Below are 14,786 nucleotides of genomic sequence, written 5' to 3' on the forward strand. Positions count from 1 at the left end.
CCGGGACCGTGCGCCTGGGCCTTGCCCACCACGGAGCAGCAGCTGGGGATCCTGCAGGGGCCCTGGCCTTGCAGAGGGGAGCTGGGTTTCACACACCTGGGCCCCTGGGGTAATTGACCGCTGGTCTTCTTGCACCACAGCTGCCGCACCGGGGCCTGCAGGGCGCACCACACCGCCTGCAGCAGCCGCCCGTGCCCGGGCAAGCAGGACAGCCAGGAACCAGGAGGACTACCAGAGGCGGCATCTCCGGTTCCTGGACCGACAGCTCCGTCTCCAGGACCACTGGGTCCAGGAGGACCTCAGGCTGCGCCAGAGGAGTCTGGAGGCCCTGGAGGAGCAGGGCCGTGCCCTGCGAGGCCACCTCCAGAGCCTGCTGGACCGCTTTCCATTTCCTCCTCCCCCTGCTCCCCCTCTTGCTCCCCCTCTTTCTCCCCCTTTTGCTCCCCCTCTTTCTCCCCCTCTTGCTCCCCCTGCTCCTCCTGCTTCCGCTCCTGCTTCCGCTCCTGCTTCCTCCACACCCCCTGTCCTCTCTGCCCCCCCCTCCACAACCATTCCCCACCGACGCCCCCGGACCCGCAGTGTGGCGAGACGGGAGAGGCAGCCGGACTCCCACCCCTGAGCTTTCCTTTCCCTTCCTCCCTTCCCTCCCCTCCCCTTCCAGCTCCCTCGTCCCAGGTTTTCCCCTCCCTTCTCCCACCTTCATTCCTCCCTCCCCCACCCCAGTTCTGTGAAATAAACAGACGTTTTTGTTGGAAAAACAGGTGTCTTTATTTGACAGTAGGTAGGGAGGGGAAAGGGGAAGGGGGGGGGTAGGGTGGAAGAAGGCCCCGGTGGGGCATGCAGGGAGAGGTCAGTCCTCCTCCTCCTCCACCTGGAAGCTCTCCCGCAGGGCTTCCCGGATCCGGATGGCCCCCCGCTGGGCTTCCCGGACAGCGGCGGTGCGGGGCTGACCGTAGTGTCCAGCCATGCGGTCAGCCTCAGCCATCCAGGCTGGCAGGAAAGCCTCCCCCTTCCGCTCACACAAATTGTGGAGCACACAACATGCCGCCACCACGGGAGGGATGTTGTGCTCGGCCAGGTCCAGACGGGTGAGGAGGCATCGAAAGCGGGCTTTCAGTCACCCGAAGGCCCCCTCCACCACGATGCGGGCCCTGCTCAGCCTGTTATTGAAGGCCTGGCGGGAGGGATTGAGGTGCCCCGTGTAGGGCTTCATGAGCCACGGCTGCAGTGGGTAGGCGGCATCCCCCACCAGGCAGACGGGCATGTCCACGTCCCCGACCCTGATGTGGCGGTCGGGGAAGAAGGTCCCGTCCTGCAGCCGCTGGCACACGGAGGAGTTCCGGTACACCCGTGCGTCGTGTGCTTTGCCGGACCAGCCCACATTTATGTCCGTGAACTGTCCCCGGTGGTCACACACGGCCTGCAGGATGACGGAGAAGTACCCCTTGCGGTTCACGTACCGGGACGCCTGGTGTTCCGGGGCACGGATGGGGATGTGCGTCCCGTCGATGGCCCCCCCGCAGTTGGGGAAGCCGAGGGCGCCGAATCCCCGGATGACGGCATCCAGGTCGGCGAGGCGGACCACCCTGCGGAGCAGCACCCGGTTGATGGCCTTGACCACCTGCGGAGAGAGACACAGCAAAGCGTCAATCAGTGGGGCGCCCGGGTGGCTGGGAGCGTGCGTGCCCTGGCAGTGCCCCGCGCCCCACTCCCGGAAGCAACCCCCCTGGCGGCGTGTAGTACGGCCGGGACAGCCCGACCCCTCCGGTGCGGGGCGCTTTCGCCTCCTCCCGCCCCCCCCTTTGTCCCTGGGGCTCGGTGGCCGACGAGCGCCGTACCTGCATGAGCACCGCTCCGACGGTGGATCTCCCCACGCCGAACTGGTTCCCGACGGATCGGTAGCTGTCCGGCGTGGAGAGCTTCCAGAGGGCGATGGCCACCCGCTTCTGGAGGGGGATGGCGGGCCTCATGCGAGTGTCCCTTCTTTGCAGGGCAGGGGCGAGCCACTCGCAGAGCTCCAGGAAGGTGTCCCTCCTCATCCTAAAGTTCTGGGTCCACTGTCGGTCGTCCCAGCGCTCCAGGACGATGCGGTCCCACCAGTCGCTGCTGGTATCCAGACGCCAGATGCGGCGGGGCACGCTGGTGCCGGGGCGCCGCCGCGGCTCCTCCACGGCCCCCAGGGCGGCCAGGCGGAGAGGCAGGGGGCTGACGTTCCCCAGGTGGTGCCAGGCAGCCTCGAGCCATTGCTGGCAGGCTTGCAGCAGCAAGTCCAGAAAGTGCACCAGAAGGTGCAGGGCGAGCCGTGGCTCCATGTTGCCACCTGCGGCGGTCCCCCCCGAAGGGAAGCACCGACACAGACGGGCACAGAGACCGACGCTTTGCTGTCCCTCGGCGAGGTTGGCAAGCAAGCAGGAAAAGCTGAGAACCGGCTGTCCAGGGGGGGTCCCTTTAAGCACAAGCCTCAGATAGCCTCAGACAGCAGCCACACAAAGCAACTGCTGACCTGATGCCCTGCCAGAACCAGTTTCAGCTGCCCTTAAATGCCCCCCTGCGTCCAATCAGTGTGGACGCGCTAGTTCGAACTAGCAAAACGCTAGTTCGAACTAGTTTTTAGTTCTAGATGCGCTAGTTCGAACTAGCTTAGTTCGAATTAACTAATTCGAACTAAGTTAGTTCGAACTAGCGCTGTAGTGTAGACGTACCCAGGGAGAGAGGGGGCAGCAGTAGAAACTACACAGATGTCATGAACTACTTCTCTGCCCCCTCCCCTCACCACCCAGGAGCGAGAGGCAGGCCCAGAAGCCCTGTACTTTCCCCTCACTCCATGATAGGGGAACGGGAGGAAAAGCAAGTAGCATCCTGGTATGCACGGCTTCCCTCCTCCCCCCCCCACACATGCGCTCCTGAAATGGTGCCCTTGAATGGCTGGGGGGAGTCAGCAGATTGATAGCAAGCAATGGCCCTCATCCAGGGCTGGAGGAGCCCAGGATCCTGGGAAGCAGCGGATGGAGAGAAAAGGGAAGGGATCATCCCCAAGAAGCAGCAGCTCTCAGGGTGGCTGGAGGAGACTGTGGGCCTGACTGGCTTTATGGGTGAGCGATTGCCTAGAGCACAGTGATCACAGCAGCAGTGGCGCTTTTGGCTCCCCAGGGCGCAATGCAGCTGATGGGGTCGAAGGTGAGGAGTGGCAGATGGGGGCTGCCTGGCCCGGCCTGGCTGCTGGGGCTTCAGGAGGTGCAGGACTGAGGAACTGCTGTGAGGCTCCCTGTTCCAGCTGCTGCCACTGCTGTCATGCACTCAGCCTGCCTGCAGGAGCTGCATGTGGCTGCACATCCTGGCTCCCCTCCAGGACATGCTGCCTCCCTCAGCCCAACTGTGAGTAGGAGCCATGTAACCCAGAGCCTGAAGTAGCAGGCATCCCCTGCCCCACTCATCTCTCACCTGCTCCACTCCAGATGGGAGTAGGGAAGCTGCCTCTGCCTGAGCTGAGATCTGGGCTCCAACAAGATCTTCTGCTCTGACTTCCCCTGCAGAATTGATCCATGATTTGTTTCTGTGCCCACTCTGTCAGCCGGTGGTTGGGGCAGTGAGTGGTCTGTGAGCCCTATTAAACACCCGAGTCTTCAACTGCTAGGATAGGATCCCTTCGCAGCGGGCAGCCAGGAAGGCTGACAGGTGCCCCACGGGTCTGCCCTGTGGAGGCATCAGAACCCAATGCCCAGCTCTCAGTGAGTCTACCCCGACTGGCTATAGTTTTTTTTTTTTTTTGATTGTGTCTGGTTCTGTTACAGCAACAGAAGGAGTCAGGTTAAAGCTTAAACAGTTACAGGTTTATTAGAGAAAACTTATAATCATACGGTTACAATGGCTATTGCTCAACTTCTTAACTGCTAGCAAATACAGATCTTAAATGGTTACAAAGGAAAAGAGGGAAACAAAACACACCAGTTGTATTAGCGTACAACTTAGCCTTATATAGAGCTCTAATGCTATACATGCACAATTACAAGAAGAAAATGGACACATATAGGTACAATTTTTACCTCCTTCTGCGTCTCTCAATTCCAGCGTGTTAGGCCAGGATCGGTCATTCAATTCCTCGGAAAGACAAATACGAGATTGGGCGTCCCTATGTGGACCTTGGGAGTCAATCACCTAGCCCGACCAGCAGGCAGCTGATGGACTTATATTCCAAGTGAGTGTGCTGCTGGGCCCATCTTTATACCCATGCGGTCACGTACTCTCTTTCTTATCTAAGGTGCCAAATTGTGACGCCAGTTCTTACAAGGGAGTTGTGAACGTAATTTACACCTGTGAGAGAGAGATAACTAAATTGGGAGTACTGGGACATTCTTTACTCAGCAGGAGATTCCTCTCCCGGGATAGTTTTGTGATCATCTCAATATTGGTGCTAGCCAAGGGCAGTTTCTGCAGCCTCTTGGTCGGCGACTGGCTTGATGGCTCTCTTATCTATGTTTACAGTTGTCCAGGGTCACGATGAGCCAGCATATACGGGCCTTCTGTCAAGGCATCAAAGATTATGCTGATTTTATTGCTCTCTCTGCCCTGTGTGCTTCTGAGGCATCTTAGAGAGGCAAGCAAGATGGATGTGGCAGGGGGTTCCTGTCTGGCTACACAATCACCTAGGGGAAGGGTGATGTTTAGAGCAAGGGTTAAAGTGAGGGTTAAGGCAGAGCAGGAACAGGAGAGGAAAGGAGAAAGGCAAGAACCCCACTAGAGAGCTAGCTCTGTCCCACACCTGCGTAGAATGGCCCTGCAAATTACCATCTGCCTCCATGGGGCTGCTGAAATTGCCCATCTGCCTCTTTTGTGGGATGAAGGTGGGGGCTGCTGGGAAGAAAGGCTCAGGCAGATAGCACTGGAGCAGTGACACTCATTTCACAGACAGGAGAGCCTTCACCTCATAGGTATAAAGAAAAGGCTACTTTTAAAAGTCAATACAGAAAAACAGAGAGTTTGAGTATGTGATGCAGCAACAAAAATACATCACACATGGGGCCAGGTGTTTGATACCCCAGCTTTATAAAGGCAATCAATCCCCCCATTATACCCTCTTACACCAACAAATTCCTTTAAGGGAGTCAGAAACTGCCTCAAGATTTACTGATATCCCACACAGCCTTGCATTTCTAGCCAATGAAGGCAGTATGTAGCAATGCTAAACAGCAGCACAAGTCCGATGTCCCAACAGTGCATCACAAAAACGTTCCGCACCACGTCTGCACTTTGAGCTGTTAGTCTGCAGATGAATGCACAGCACTGAAACAGAAGACATGCCATCCTCCTTGTCTTTGTACCTGGCTTCTGAGAGCTGTACCTCCATAATGCACAATTGATAAGCCATTTTTTATGTTGTGCCCAGAGTCCAACTCCGTGGCTGTTGTTTCATCGATGTGATTTTCGGACAAGCTATGAAAAAAAAATGAACCATGACAAAAACCAATCAACCTGGTGGCAAATTTGTAAATATTTATCAACTATTTATTTGTGGAAATGAAGCCTAAGACAGCATTGCAAGTTTAAAACCAGAGATGACAGGAAAGTCAATGTTATAATAAGAAAGTTGCACTAAGAAAAGACTGTTTTAGAAAGAATAGAAATGTAGAATTATGGTTCCTCAATAACACTAATCCTGTCGTCCTCCCCGCCCCAAATCCTGCCATTCTATACCCTTCAGGTGAGGGAAATGTGTGTCTAAAAGCATCAGAAAGTAACGTGTTAAATCGCAGATAGCTTAGCAGTTCAACAAGGAATCTCTCAAACCCCACGTTAGTGTGGAGATTTGACTGCAGGCTTCTTAAATCCCATCCCACCTATGTCATGTAGCTGAATGTACCTAACCGACCAGCAAAGGAAGAGGAGATGTGCAATGCGGAGAGCTGATCACTGTGGAGAGTGAACGGTCAAACAGAGCATGGAACAAATGGACAGCACAAGGTGTGATCAAAGGTATGTCTGCCCCTTTTGAATTTTCAGAGCCCTAGCAGGGCGCCTGTGTTCCCAGAAAGGTGCTGTTCTCATCACAAGAGATAGGGAACGAATGCAGAAAGTGCAAGTTCACATCCCCATTAGTTATTAGACAGACAAGATGCATTGGAGCACCCAGGACAGAAGAACTGGGCAGCGGTAACAGCCTAGCAGCTAACAGCACCTTAGCCAGAACATTCCACCCTTTGACACACAACTACAAGAAACATCAGGTAGAATAGAAGAGGCACCCCAGGCCTTTAGAAAACTTCTTCACTGGATACTCAGTCAGGGTATGTCTACACTAGCCACCCTAGTTTGAACTAGGGTGGCTAATGTAGTCAATCGAACTTGCAAATGAAGCCTGGGATTTAAATATCCCAGGCTTCATTTGCATGTTCCCGGGCACTGCCATTTTTAAATGCCCTGTAGCTCTAACTACCTGCCCACGGCTACACGCGGCACGGGCTAGATAGTTCGAATTAACACTCTTAATTCGAACTACCATTACTCCTCCTGTAACTCAGCAACTTTGCTTTATAAGTTCAGAAACTTACTGTAAGCTGCAACTTTGTAATCTTTGTAACTCTCCGCCACCTTCCTTGTAACTTGCTCTAAATTTCATTCTCCCCTGAGTGATGAAGGTGTGTCTTCATGTGTCTGTGTGTGTGGTAGGAGTTACAAGGCCAAGGCACATGGAGAACATGGTGATGAGTCATCAGAGCCTGCTGCTTTGCTGGATAAAGTGAAGTCTGGGCATGCTCCCTGGTGATGAGGTGGATGAGTCAGAGGAGCCATACAGACATAGTAAAAGGAGGGCGAGCACACAGCAGAAGCCTCTCTTTTTTTCCTCCTCCTGAGAAACTCTTCTTTCTACAGCCAGTCTCTTTTCTGACCAGCTCCCCAGCCATGATCAGCAGACAGACCCTCCAGAATATACATGCCTTGGCTCCTTCTGCAACCCATATGCCTGTGTAAGTTTGTGAGTGCCGGAGGGCAGGAATGAATGTGTATGAATGATTGAATGAATGGAGGTGTGTGTGTTGGTGTGTATGTGAGAGAGATAACTGTTTCCCCTTTAGTTTAAACCTTTGGTGGCAGTTCTATCTTTAGTTTAACTTTGTAGTGCATATAGTGGAGTGTTAATTCCTCAAGCAATAAACCCATAATAGTGTAACCTTGGGGAGTCTCCAGTGGGAATTTTTGAGGGTAACACCTGCTGCAAAAGCAGATGGCACAGCTGGTAACCAGCCCCCCTGCAGCAGTGGGATGGTGCCCAGTCTCTCCCAGCACCTGGCCAGCAACCAGCCCTGGGGCCACCAGAGAAGCTGGCCAGTGGCTGGCCCTGGAGTTCTCTGGAATAGCAGCCCCCAATGGCTCTCCCCATAGCACTCCTGCTGTTAGTCCAACCAACCAGCCGGGTCCAGGGTATTTTTGGTAAAATTGAAGGGACAGCTTCCAGGCTTCTGTGAATTTCTGCTTGTTGCCCATGACCTCTCCCTCACTGTTACTAAAAATACCCACGGAACCTTCTTATCCTTATCCATAATGCAGCTGCGACAGCCTCCTTTCATAGGGGTGTGAAACATGGACAGCTTACTACAGACACAGTAAGCCACTTCAAAACTTCCATGTGTGCTCTCCCCACTTCATTCCGATGGTCAATGGCAAGACAAAGTCCCCAGTATTAACGTCCTTGAAGGAGCAGAGCCAAGGGCAGACATGACTGGAGAGCTACGGTCAGTGATGGTTGTGAACAGTTTGAGGAAGACAAACAAGAAAAATTGATCATTGTCTTCGGTCCACCCCCTCTGGGGCACCTGCTGCTGGCCACTGTCAGCAGACAGGCTACTAGGCTAGATGGACCTTTGGTCTGACCCAGTACGGCCATTCTTATGTTCTTATGCTTCAGCTAAACTCCCCCTCCCCTTTCACTCGCTGCTGGGTCACAACAGCCTTTTCCCTGCCCTATCCTGTGCCCCCCCCCCCCCCCATGGACAAGCACCCCTCACTCCTGACCTACAAGGGGAGCAGGGTGCAAGGTCAGCGCAGAGCCAGAGAGGCATGGGGAACAGCGTTCACCGTGTGGAATGGGAAGCACAGAGCCAGAGGGGTGCACGGGTGCTGCAGAGAACGGGAGGCGCAGAGCCAGAGGGATGCAGGGATTGGGAGGAGCAGGGTGCGGAGTGCAAGGGTGGTGCAGAGGAAGATAGTCGCAAGGAACAGGGAGAGGAGGGGAACCGGGGTGCAAGGGAGCAGGGTGGAGGGTGGAGGGGCGGTGCAGGGAATGAGCGACAAGGAGCCAGAGGGGTGCGGGGCAGGGCGCGTGCAGTGAGCCGGGTGGCTGGCAGGGAGTGGTCTCTCGCCGGCGAAGGCGGCTGGGGCTGGAGCTGGGGCTGGGGCTGTGGCAGGACTGGAACCAGTGGGGTGGGACGGGGTGGAGCATGGCCACGCCGCACTCCGCAGCCAGCTCCTGGGGACACACAGCCAGAGCCGAGCTCCCGTGGCCCTTTAAAATCGGTGGGGTGGGGCAGGGCAGGGCCGGGCATTGCCAGGGGTGGCTGTTTACCTGGAAATGCTGTCTCTGGAAATGTGCCACCCCAAGCACATGCTTGATTTGCTGGTACCTAGAGCCATCCTTGGGTGGTGGTGAGGGGGCACACATACTTGATGCACTGCCCCACCTCCACCCTTCCCAGAGTGGTAGCAAGGCCTCAGAGGGGGCGAGGATGTGGGTGGGGCTAAGGTCCTGCCTCCCCTATCTCCAGCTGTACAACTGGCCAAGCCTCAGTGTTAGCATTGTTCCAGACAGTCACAGGCTGCTTTGTGCAACCTGTGCTGTAGGAGTTTGGGAGGAGGCAGGGTGCCTCAATTATATTGTTTCAGGTCCTTTCCAACCTGAAGTCAGAATTGTGCAAAGTAGAGTTACCAGATACACTTGATCTCAGATGTGGGGGGGACCGGCCAGGAGGGGAGCAGCGTTGGCCAGGAGGAGGTGGGGGGGGGACTGGCTGGCAGGAAGCAGGGCTGGTAGGGTGTGTGTGTCAGGGGCAGCAGGGCTGGCCAGGGGAGATCGGGGGTGTGGGAGGACTGGCTGGAGGGAGGCAGGGCTGGCGGGGGAGGGGTTGGGAGTAGTGGGGCTGGCCAGGGGAGATAGGGAGGAGGAGGAGTGGGGGAGAACTGGCTGGCAGGAAGCAGGGCTGGTAGGGTGTGTGTGTCGGGGGCAGCAGGGCCGGCCAGGGGAGATCGGGGGTGTGGGAGGACTGGCTGGAGGGAGGCAGGGCTGGCGGGGGAGGGGTTGGGAGTAGTGGGGCTGGCCAGGGGAGATAGGGAGGAGGAGGAGTGGGGGAGAACTGGCTGGCAGGAAGCAGGGCTGGTTGGGGGCAGTGGGGCTGGCTGGAGGAGATCAGCTGGTGGGAAGTGGGGCTGGCCGCGAAGGGAGCGGGGGGAGAGAATTGGCCAGACGGGAGTGGAACTGACCTGGGCGCACGCAGATCCCGGGGCACTGCCCGTCCCATGCACGGTCCTGGCGCAGCACAAACGAGTCCAGCCCCAAAGATTCCCTCCTGCCCCTGGCCTCACCCCCTCCCTCACATAGTTGTGTAATGCTTGGCTGGCAACGTGAGCGTGTCTACCAGCCAGGCAGTTCGCAACTATGTACTGATACTCCTAATTATAATAAAACGTACCTAATTAGAAAATACTCATTATTGTCCGGTATTTTATGTGTCTGGTATGTTCTCAATTTGTTTCCCGGGCAGAAAGCTGAAATACTGGACTGTCTGGTTCAAAACCGGACAGCTGGCAACCCTAGCGCAAAGGTGGCTTAAAGCTGCTTTGGCCCTCTCCCTTTGGTTGCCCTTGTGTGTGCAGTGCCTTGAGCAGTTGGTTTTCAGACTGTGGATTGTGACCCAATACTGGGTCATGGAATTTCAGAGTCTGGATCTCATTCCTGCAGGGGCATTAGTGGGGGTGCTAAGGCAGCTACTTGCAGGCTGAGCTGTGCCCTAGAAGCAGCTAGTAACAGTCCCAGCTCCTAAGCAAGGGTGCAGAGCAGAAGAGTGCACAGGACTTCACACACTGCCCATACCCTGAGCACTAGCTCTGCACTCCCATTGGCTGGGAACCTGCTGCTAGGTGCTACTGGGGCTCAGCATAGTCTGCAGTGCCAGGACAGGCAGGAAGCTGCCTTAGTACCCTCTCTGCACTGCTGACTGGGAGCTGCTCAAGGTAAGCCTCTCCTGCCCCAGCCCTGACCCACCCTCACAGCTGAAGCTCTCATGCTCAACTCCACTCCTGAACACACACTTTAGTGGAAATATGTTAGGTCGTGGGCACCAACAATTTTCTTCAGCAGGGTCATGAGAAAAAGAGTTTGAAAACCCCTGTCCTCGATACACGGAACAAACAGCCGCCCTCAGCCTGTACATCTCAGCCCAACTCCCATCCTTGGTTCATGCAGCCCTGACACAGCCAGGTAGCCGGAAGCCCGGCACACACTGCGACGGATTCCTTGGATACAGAAAAGCAGCAGTCACTTACTCCAGCTTCTCTAACTTGCACTTTGGGTGTCTGAGTCCTTCACACAGAAGCGTCACTCCTGAACCAGTCAGGTTATTACCGCTCAGGTTCAGCTCTCGCAGGGACTGGTTGGTGCTGAGCAGAGAGGAGAGATCTCCACAGCAGGCATCAGTGAGACGGCAATCCCAAACCCTGCAGAGACGGAGATGGGCAGAGTGAAGAGAGAGCAGAGTACCTAAAGGTCCCAATTTTATAGGGACAGTCCCGCAGAAAATGGATTTTCATGCGGCTTTTATGAATTTATGTATATAAGACCAAGTGTACAAAACCTACATTTACCTGCCCAGATGTCTACACTTATAATTCAGTAACTGTATATCCATTTGCTCCTGCAAATGCAGGTGATTTCATAAATGAAAATAGGACTTCGAAATATTGCCAACACGAAATCAGAGAGCATCTTTGAAAAGGCTGGTTTAACAAGGGAAGTCTCAAGGAACCCAGCAGTGACTTACACTAGTTTCTGCAGTTTACATGTGGGATGTTTCAGTCCTTCACACAGAAGTTTGATTCCTGAATCTCCCAGTTTATTTCCACTGAGTTCCAGCTCCGTCAGGGACTGGTTTGTCTCAAAGGCAGCAGAGAGATCTCCACAGCAAGCAGCTGTGAGACTGCACTGCCACAGCCTGCCAAGGGAACAGAGAGAAGAATAACATCTCCTTCCAGAAAGGTGTCAGTATTCACTTCACTTAGTGGTCCAATGTCTGTAAAATATCTATGCCTGTCACCAAAGCATTTTAATTATTATAATTAATCACAGCAGTGCCAGTTTAGCCAGAATTGTAGACAAGCTAAAAAAACTCCTTTGAAAAGGCAGTTTCAAGTTCTTCAACCTCTGCCATGAGAAAAAAATATAGAAAATAGGGAAAACAGACCCTTTAATGCTCATCTTGGTGCACTGGAAATAATTAACTGGGAGCATCGGGTATGTCAACCTGTAACTGATTTTTAAACTTCTGTCTATAACTGGGGTGGAGAACCTTTTTCTGGGTTGGGGGCTGCTAAGTAGATTTTGTGGGCTCCAACCCCACAGTGGGAGGGCAGGGGGGCTGGAATGCCAGCTCCCCAATACCAGGGCCAGATCCAGGCAAGCCAGGGGCTGCAGGTTCCCTACCCCGGTCTATAATGTTGCACCATGTACCACATAGCAGAGACCACAGACAGGGAAGATGCGCATTACAGTGTACAGTGGCCATGGTTAACAAGCTGAATTCTCCAAGGGCTTTGGTCATTTACTAGACTAGTGGAATGCCCTACCCGTTCCCCTGCAGGTTTCTTGCCTACACCCATGATTCTTGATTCACTCTTATTTTTAAATGAAGACATGATCAACTGATATTTTTTTAAAGTGACAAACACAAAGCCATTGCCTTTTGGAAACAAAGTTAAAATTATTCAAAAAATTCATCATGTTTCTTTCAGGTGTTTCAACAAGTTTCACTACCAGTCCTGCCCCCCTGCTGCCACCTGGGTCAAAGGGGGAATTGGGCTCTATCCTGCTTAGCTGCATCACTAGCTACCCTGACTCAGCTGAGCGCTGTGACAAGGGCAGGAAATCTGTAAGTGTGAACCTTAGACCTAAAACACCTCACTGGGCCAGACACTAGAGATTGTGAGTCAACAGAAAGGAGCAGAGAATAAGAACTTGCCAGTCCTCTTCTTTCTGCACTTGCAAACCTCAATGTCATAGGGTATATCTATACTTGCTTCCTCTTTCGAGAGAGGAATGCAAATATAGACATTTGAAATTGCAAATGAAGCTGGGATTTAAATATCCTGCGCTTCATTTGCATATTCACAAATGAGTGCTATTTCGAAATACCCTATTTCAAAACACAAAACGCTGTTTAGACGTCGTTATTTTGGGAGAAAACCCTTCTTCTGAAATAACTCTTACTCCTTATAAAAATGAGGTTTACCGGTTATTTTAGAAGAAGGGGTTTCTCCCAAAATAACCACGTCTAAACAGCGTTTTGTATTTCAAAATAGGGTATGTTGAAATAGCGTCCGTCTGCGAATATGCAAATGAAGCACAGGATATTTAAATCCCAGCTTCATTTGCAATTTCGAATGTCTACATTTGCATTCCTCTCTCGAAAGAGGAAGCAAGTGTAGACATACCCATATAGAATCCCTCATATAATGGGTCATTTTCACTCCATACAAATCTGAAAATGTGAATTTTTAGTAGCCCTGTTCCCAACATGGTATCTCCCTCCCAACCAGAATTAGCTGGGGTCAGGGACTGCGAACTAGGGAGTTATTTTGTTCACACACTTGGGTTTATTTAGGACAGAAGAGCCAGAGTCCAGTAGTTTTGGGAGGGAAAGTATCCTGGTGGTGGGAAATGGGGTAGATCAGTGGTTCCCAACCTTGTTTGAGCATATGGACCCCTTTTCAATCTATTAAAATGTTATTGACCTCCCCTCCCCTCAGGGGAGAAGAAAAAGAAAAGTAAGGAAAAAGGGAAAAAGAAAAAGAGAAAAGAAAAGTAAGGATCGGGCCCACCACAGTGGATCCGATCTTTACATTTAAAAAAAGAACAACAAATAGTCTAGTACAGGGGTGGCCAACCTGTAAGTGGTGAATAGAGTGCGAAGAGCCATGTACTGGGGGGGATGGGAGGGGAGAGTTGTTGAGAAAAAAAAAGCTGCGCTGGGGAAAACGGGGGAAAACAGAAAGCAGGTGCCGGTAAACTGTCCTAGGGCATACCGTCACAAAAAAAGGGGAAGGGATGAGAGGGGCAAGCCCTGGGAGGGAACTTTGGAGCAGGAGGAAGTAGAGAAGGGGATGCAGGCTCAGAGAGGGGGCTCCAGGCTGGGGAGTGCTGGGCTCAGGTGGAGGGCTGGGGTACTGAGCAAGCCACAGGCTTGTGGCTGTGAGGGTGCAGGATTTGGGGCTGGGGTGCATGAGGGGCTCAGGGCAGGGAGGCTGGGAATATGATGGGCTCAGAACACAGATTTTCCATGTGTGGATGGTGCATGAGTGTTGTGGCAGAAGACTGGGGATGTGGGGATGCAGGAGTTTGGGGATGTGAGAGGCTCAGGACAGGGGGTTCCAGTGTATGATAAGCTCAGGTTTGGGGTTGGGGTGGTGGTGCAGGAGTGTTATGTTGCTGCAGCCAGATGGGGGTTTAGCCCCAACTGAGGGCATTTTGGCCACGCTTCATTTTTAAATAAAAATATTATGTCAAACACAAAATGTTTCAGCACTGTCTTTATTTATGAGAGGGGCGGGGAACCTGTTTTGAGTCAGGGGTCACTGACCCACAGAAAAGTCAATTGGGACCACACAAGTGAAATGCAAAAAACAACCCCTCCAAAAAACCCCAAACATCACTAATGTGGCCCCAACTGTGCTGGTGAGGGCAGGGGACAAAGTGCTGGAGCAAGGTGCTGGTGGGTGCTGGGGCAGGTGGCAGGGTGCTGGGGCAGGTGGCAGGGGACAAGGTGCTGGTGTAGGGAGGGGTCTGGCCAGGGGGAGGGGACAGGGACAGATTGGCTGGTTCCTGGGGATCCTGGATCTAAGGAAGCGGGTGGGCTGCTCTTCCCCTCCCCTCTCTTCTCTTCCCCTCCTATAAACAGCTGGCACACTTCCCCTCCCTGGGTCTGTCATTGGGCCAGGAACTTCCTCCCCCCCCGCTGCCTGCCTGTGCACGGAGTGTGTGTGTGTAGGAGTCCCAGGACTGCATGCCAACTCCAACTTCTCAGGAAGCACGTGCTTTTCCTCTGCTCCCCATGACAGCCGCGTGCTTCCTGAGAAGTTGGAGCGGGCGTGCAGTACGGGATTCCTACTCTCCCCCACACTCTAACCCAATCTCCCTCCCCTTCCTTTTCCGAGAGCCAAGCACACTCCACCCCCTGCTCTAACCCAACCCCTCTCTTCCCCCAACCTAATGCCCGGATCCTGGAACTACCGCTGCTATCACCATGTGCATCTTCCTCCAGGCGCTGGGGCGCATATGCTGAGCGGCCAGCTTTGAGGAGCATGTGCTGGCTGGGACACTATGTGCACCTCTTCCCAACCCAATCGCCCTCCCCTCCCCCAGAGCCAGGCACCCCCTGGCTCTAACCCAATCCTCCTTCCCCTCCCCCGATACAGGCACCCACTGCTCTATTCTAATACCCGTCCCTTCCCTCCCCAGAGCCAGGCACCCCACTGCTCTAACCCGTGTCCCAGAGCTGGAGCCACTGCCACCACCACCGCTACCACCATAT

General features: G+C 53.8%; 1 protein-coding gene across 2 annotated transcripts in view; it reads right to left on the bottom strand.

The window, feature by feature from the left end:
* Window positions 1-3,806: 3,806 nt before the first annotated feature.
* LOC102456823 (NACHT, LRR and PYD domains-containing protein 3-like) overlaps window positions 3,807-14,786 on the bottom strand; it is a 31,139-nt gene continuing 20,159 nt past the window's right edge. The window contains exons 6-8 of one of the 2 annotated variants that reach the window (XM_089778717.1): window positions 11,025-11,195; window positions 10,531-10,701; window positions 3,807-5,430 (exon numbers count right to left, since the gene is read on the bottom strand). In XM_089778717.1, coding sequence (XP_089634843.1) covers window positions 5,256-5,430; window positions 10,531-10,701; window positions 11,025-11,195 — 517 coding nt within the window. In that variant the 3' untranslated portion in view covers window positions 3,807-5,255. The remainder of the gene's footprint in view (window positions 5,431-10,530; window positions 10,702-11,024; window positions 11,196-14,786) is intronic. The other variant, XM_089778716.1, reaches the window with a different exon arrangement.

Source organism: Pelodiscus sinensis, chromosome 5 (genome assembly GCF_052426305.1).
Source record: "Pelodiscus sinensis isolate ZL-2025 chromosome 5, ASM5242630v1, whole genome shotgun sequence".
Classification (NCBI taxonomy): Eukaryota; Metazoa; Chordata; order Testudines; family Trionychidae; genus Pelodiscus; species Pelodiscus sinensis.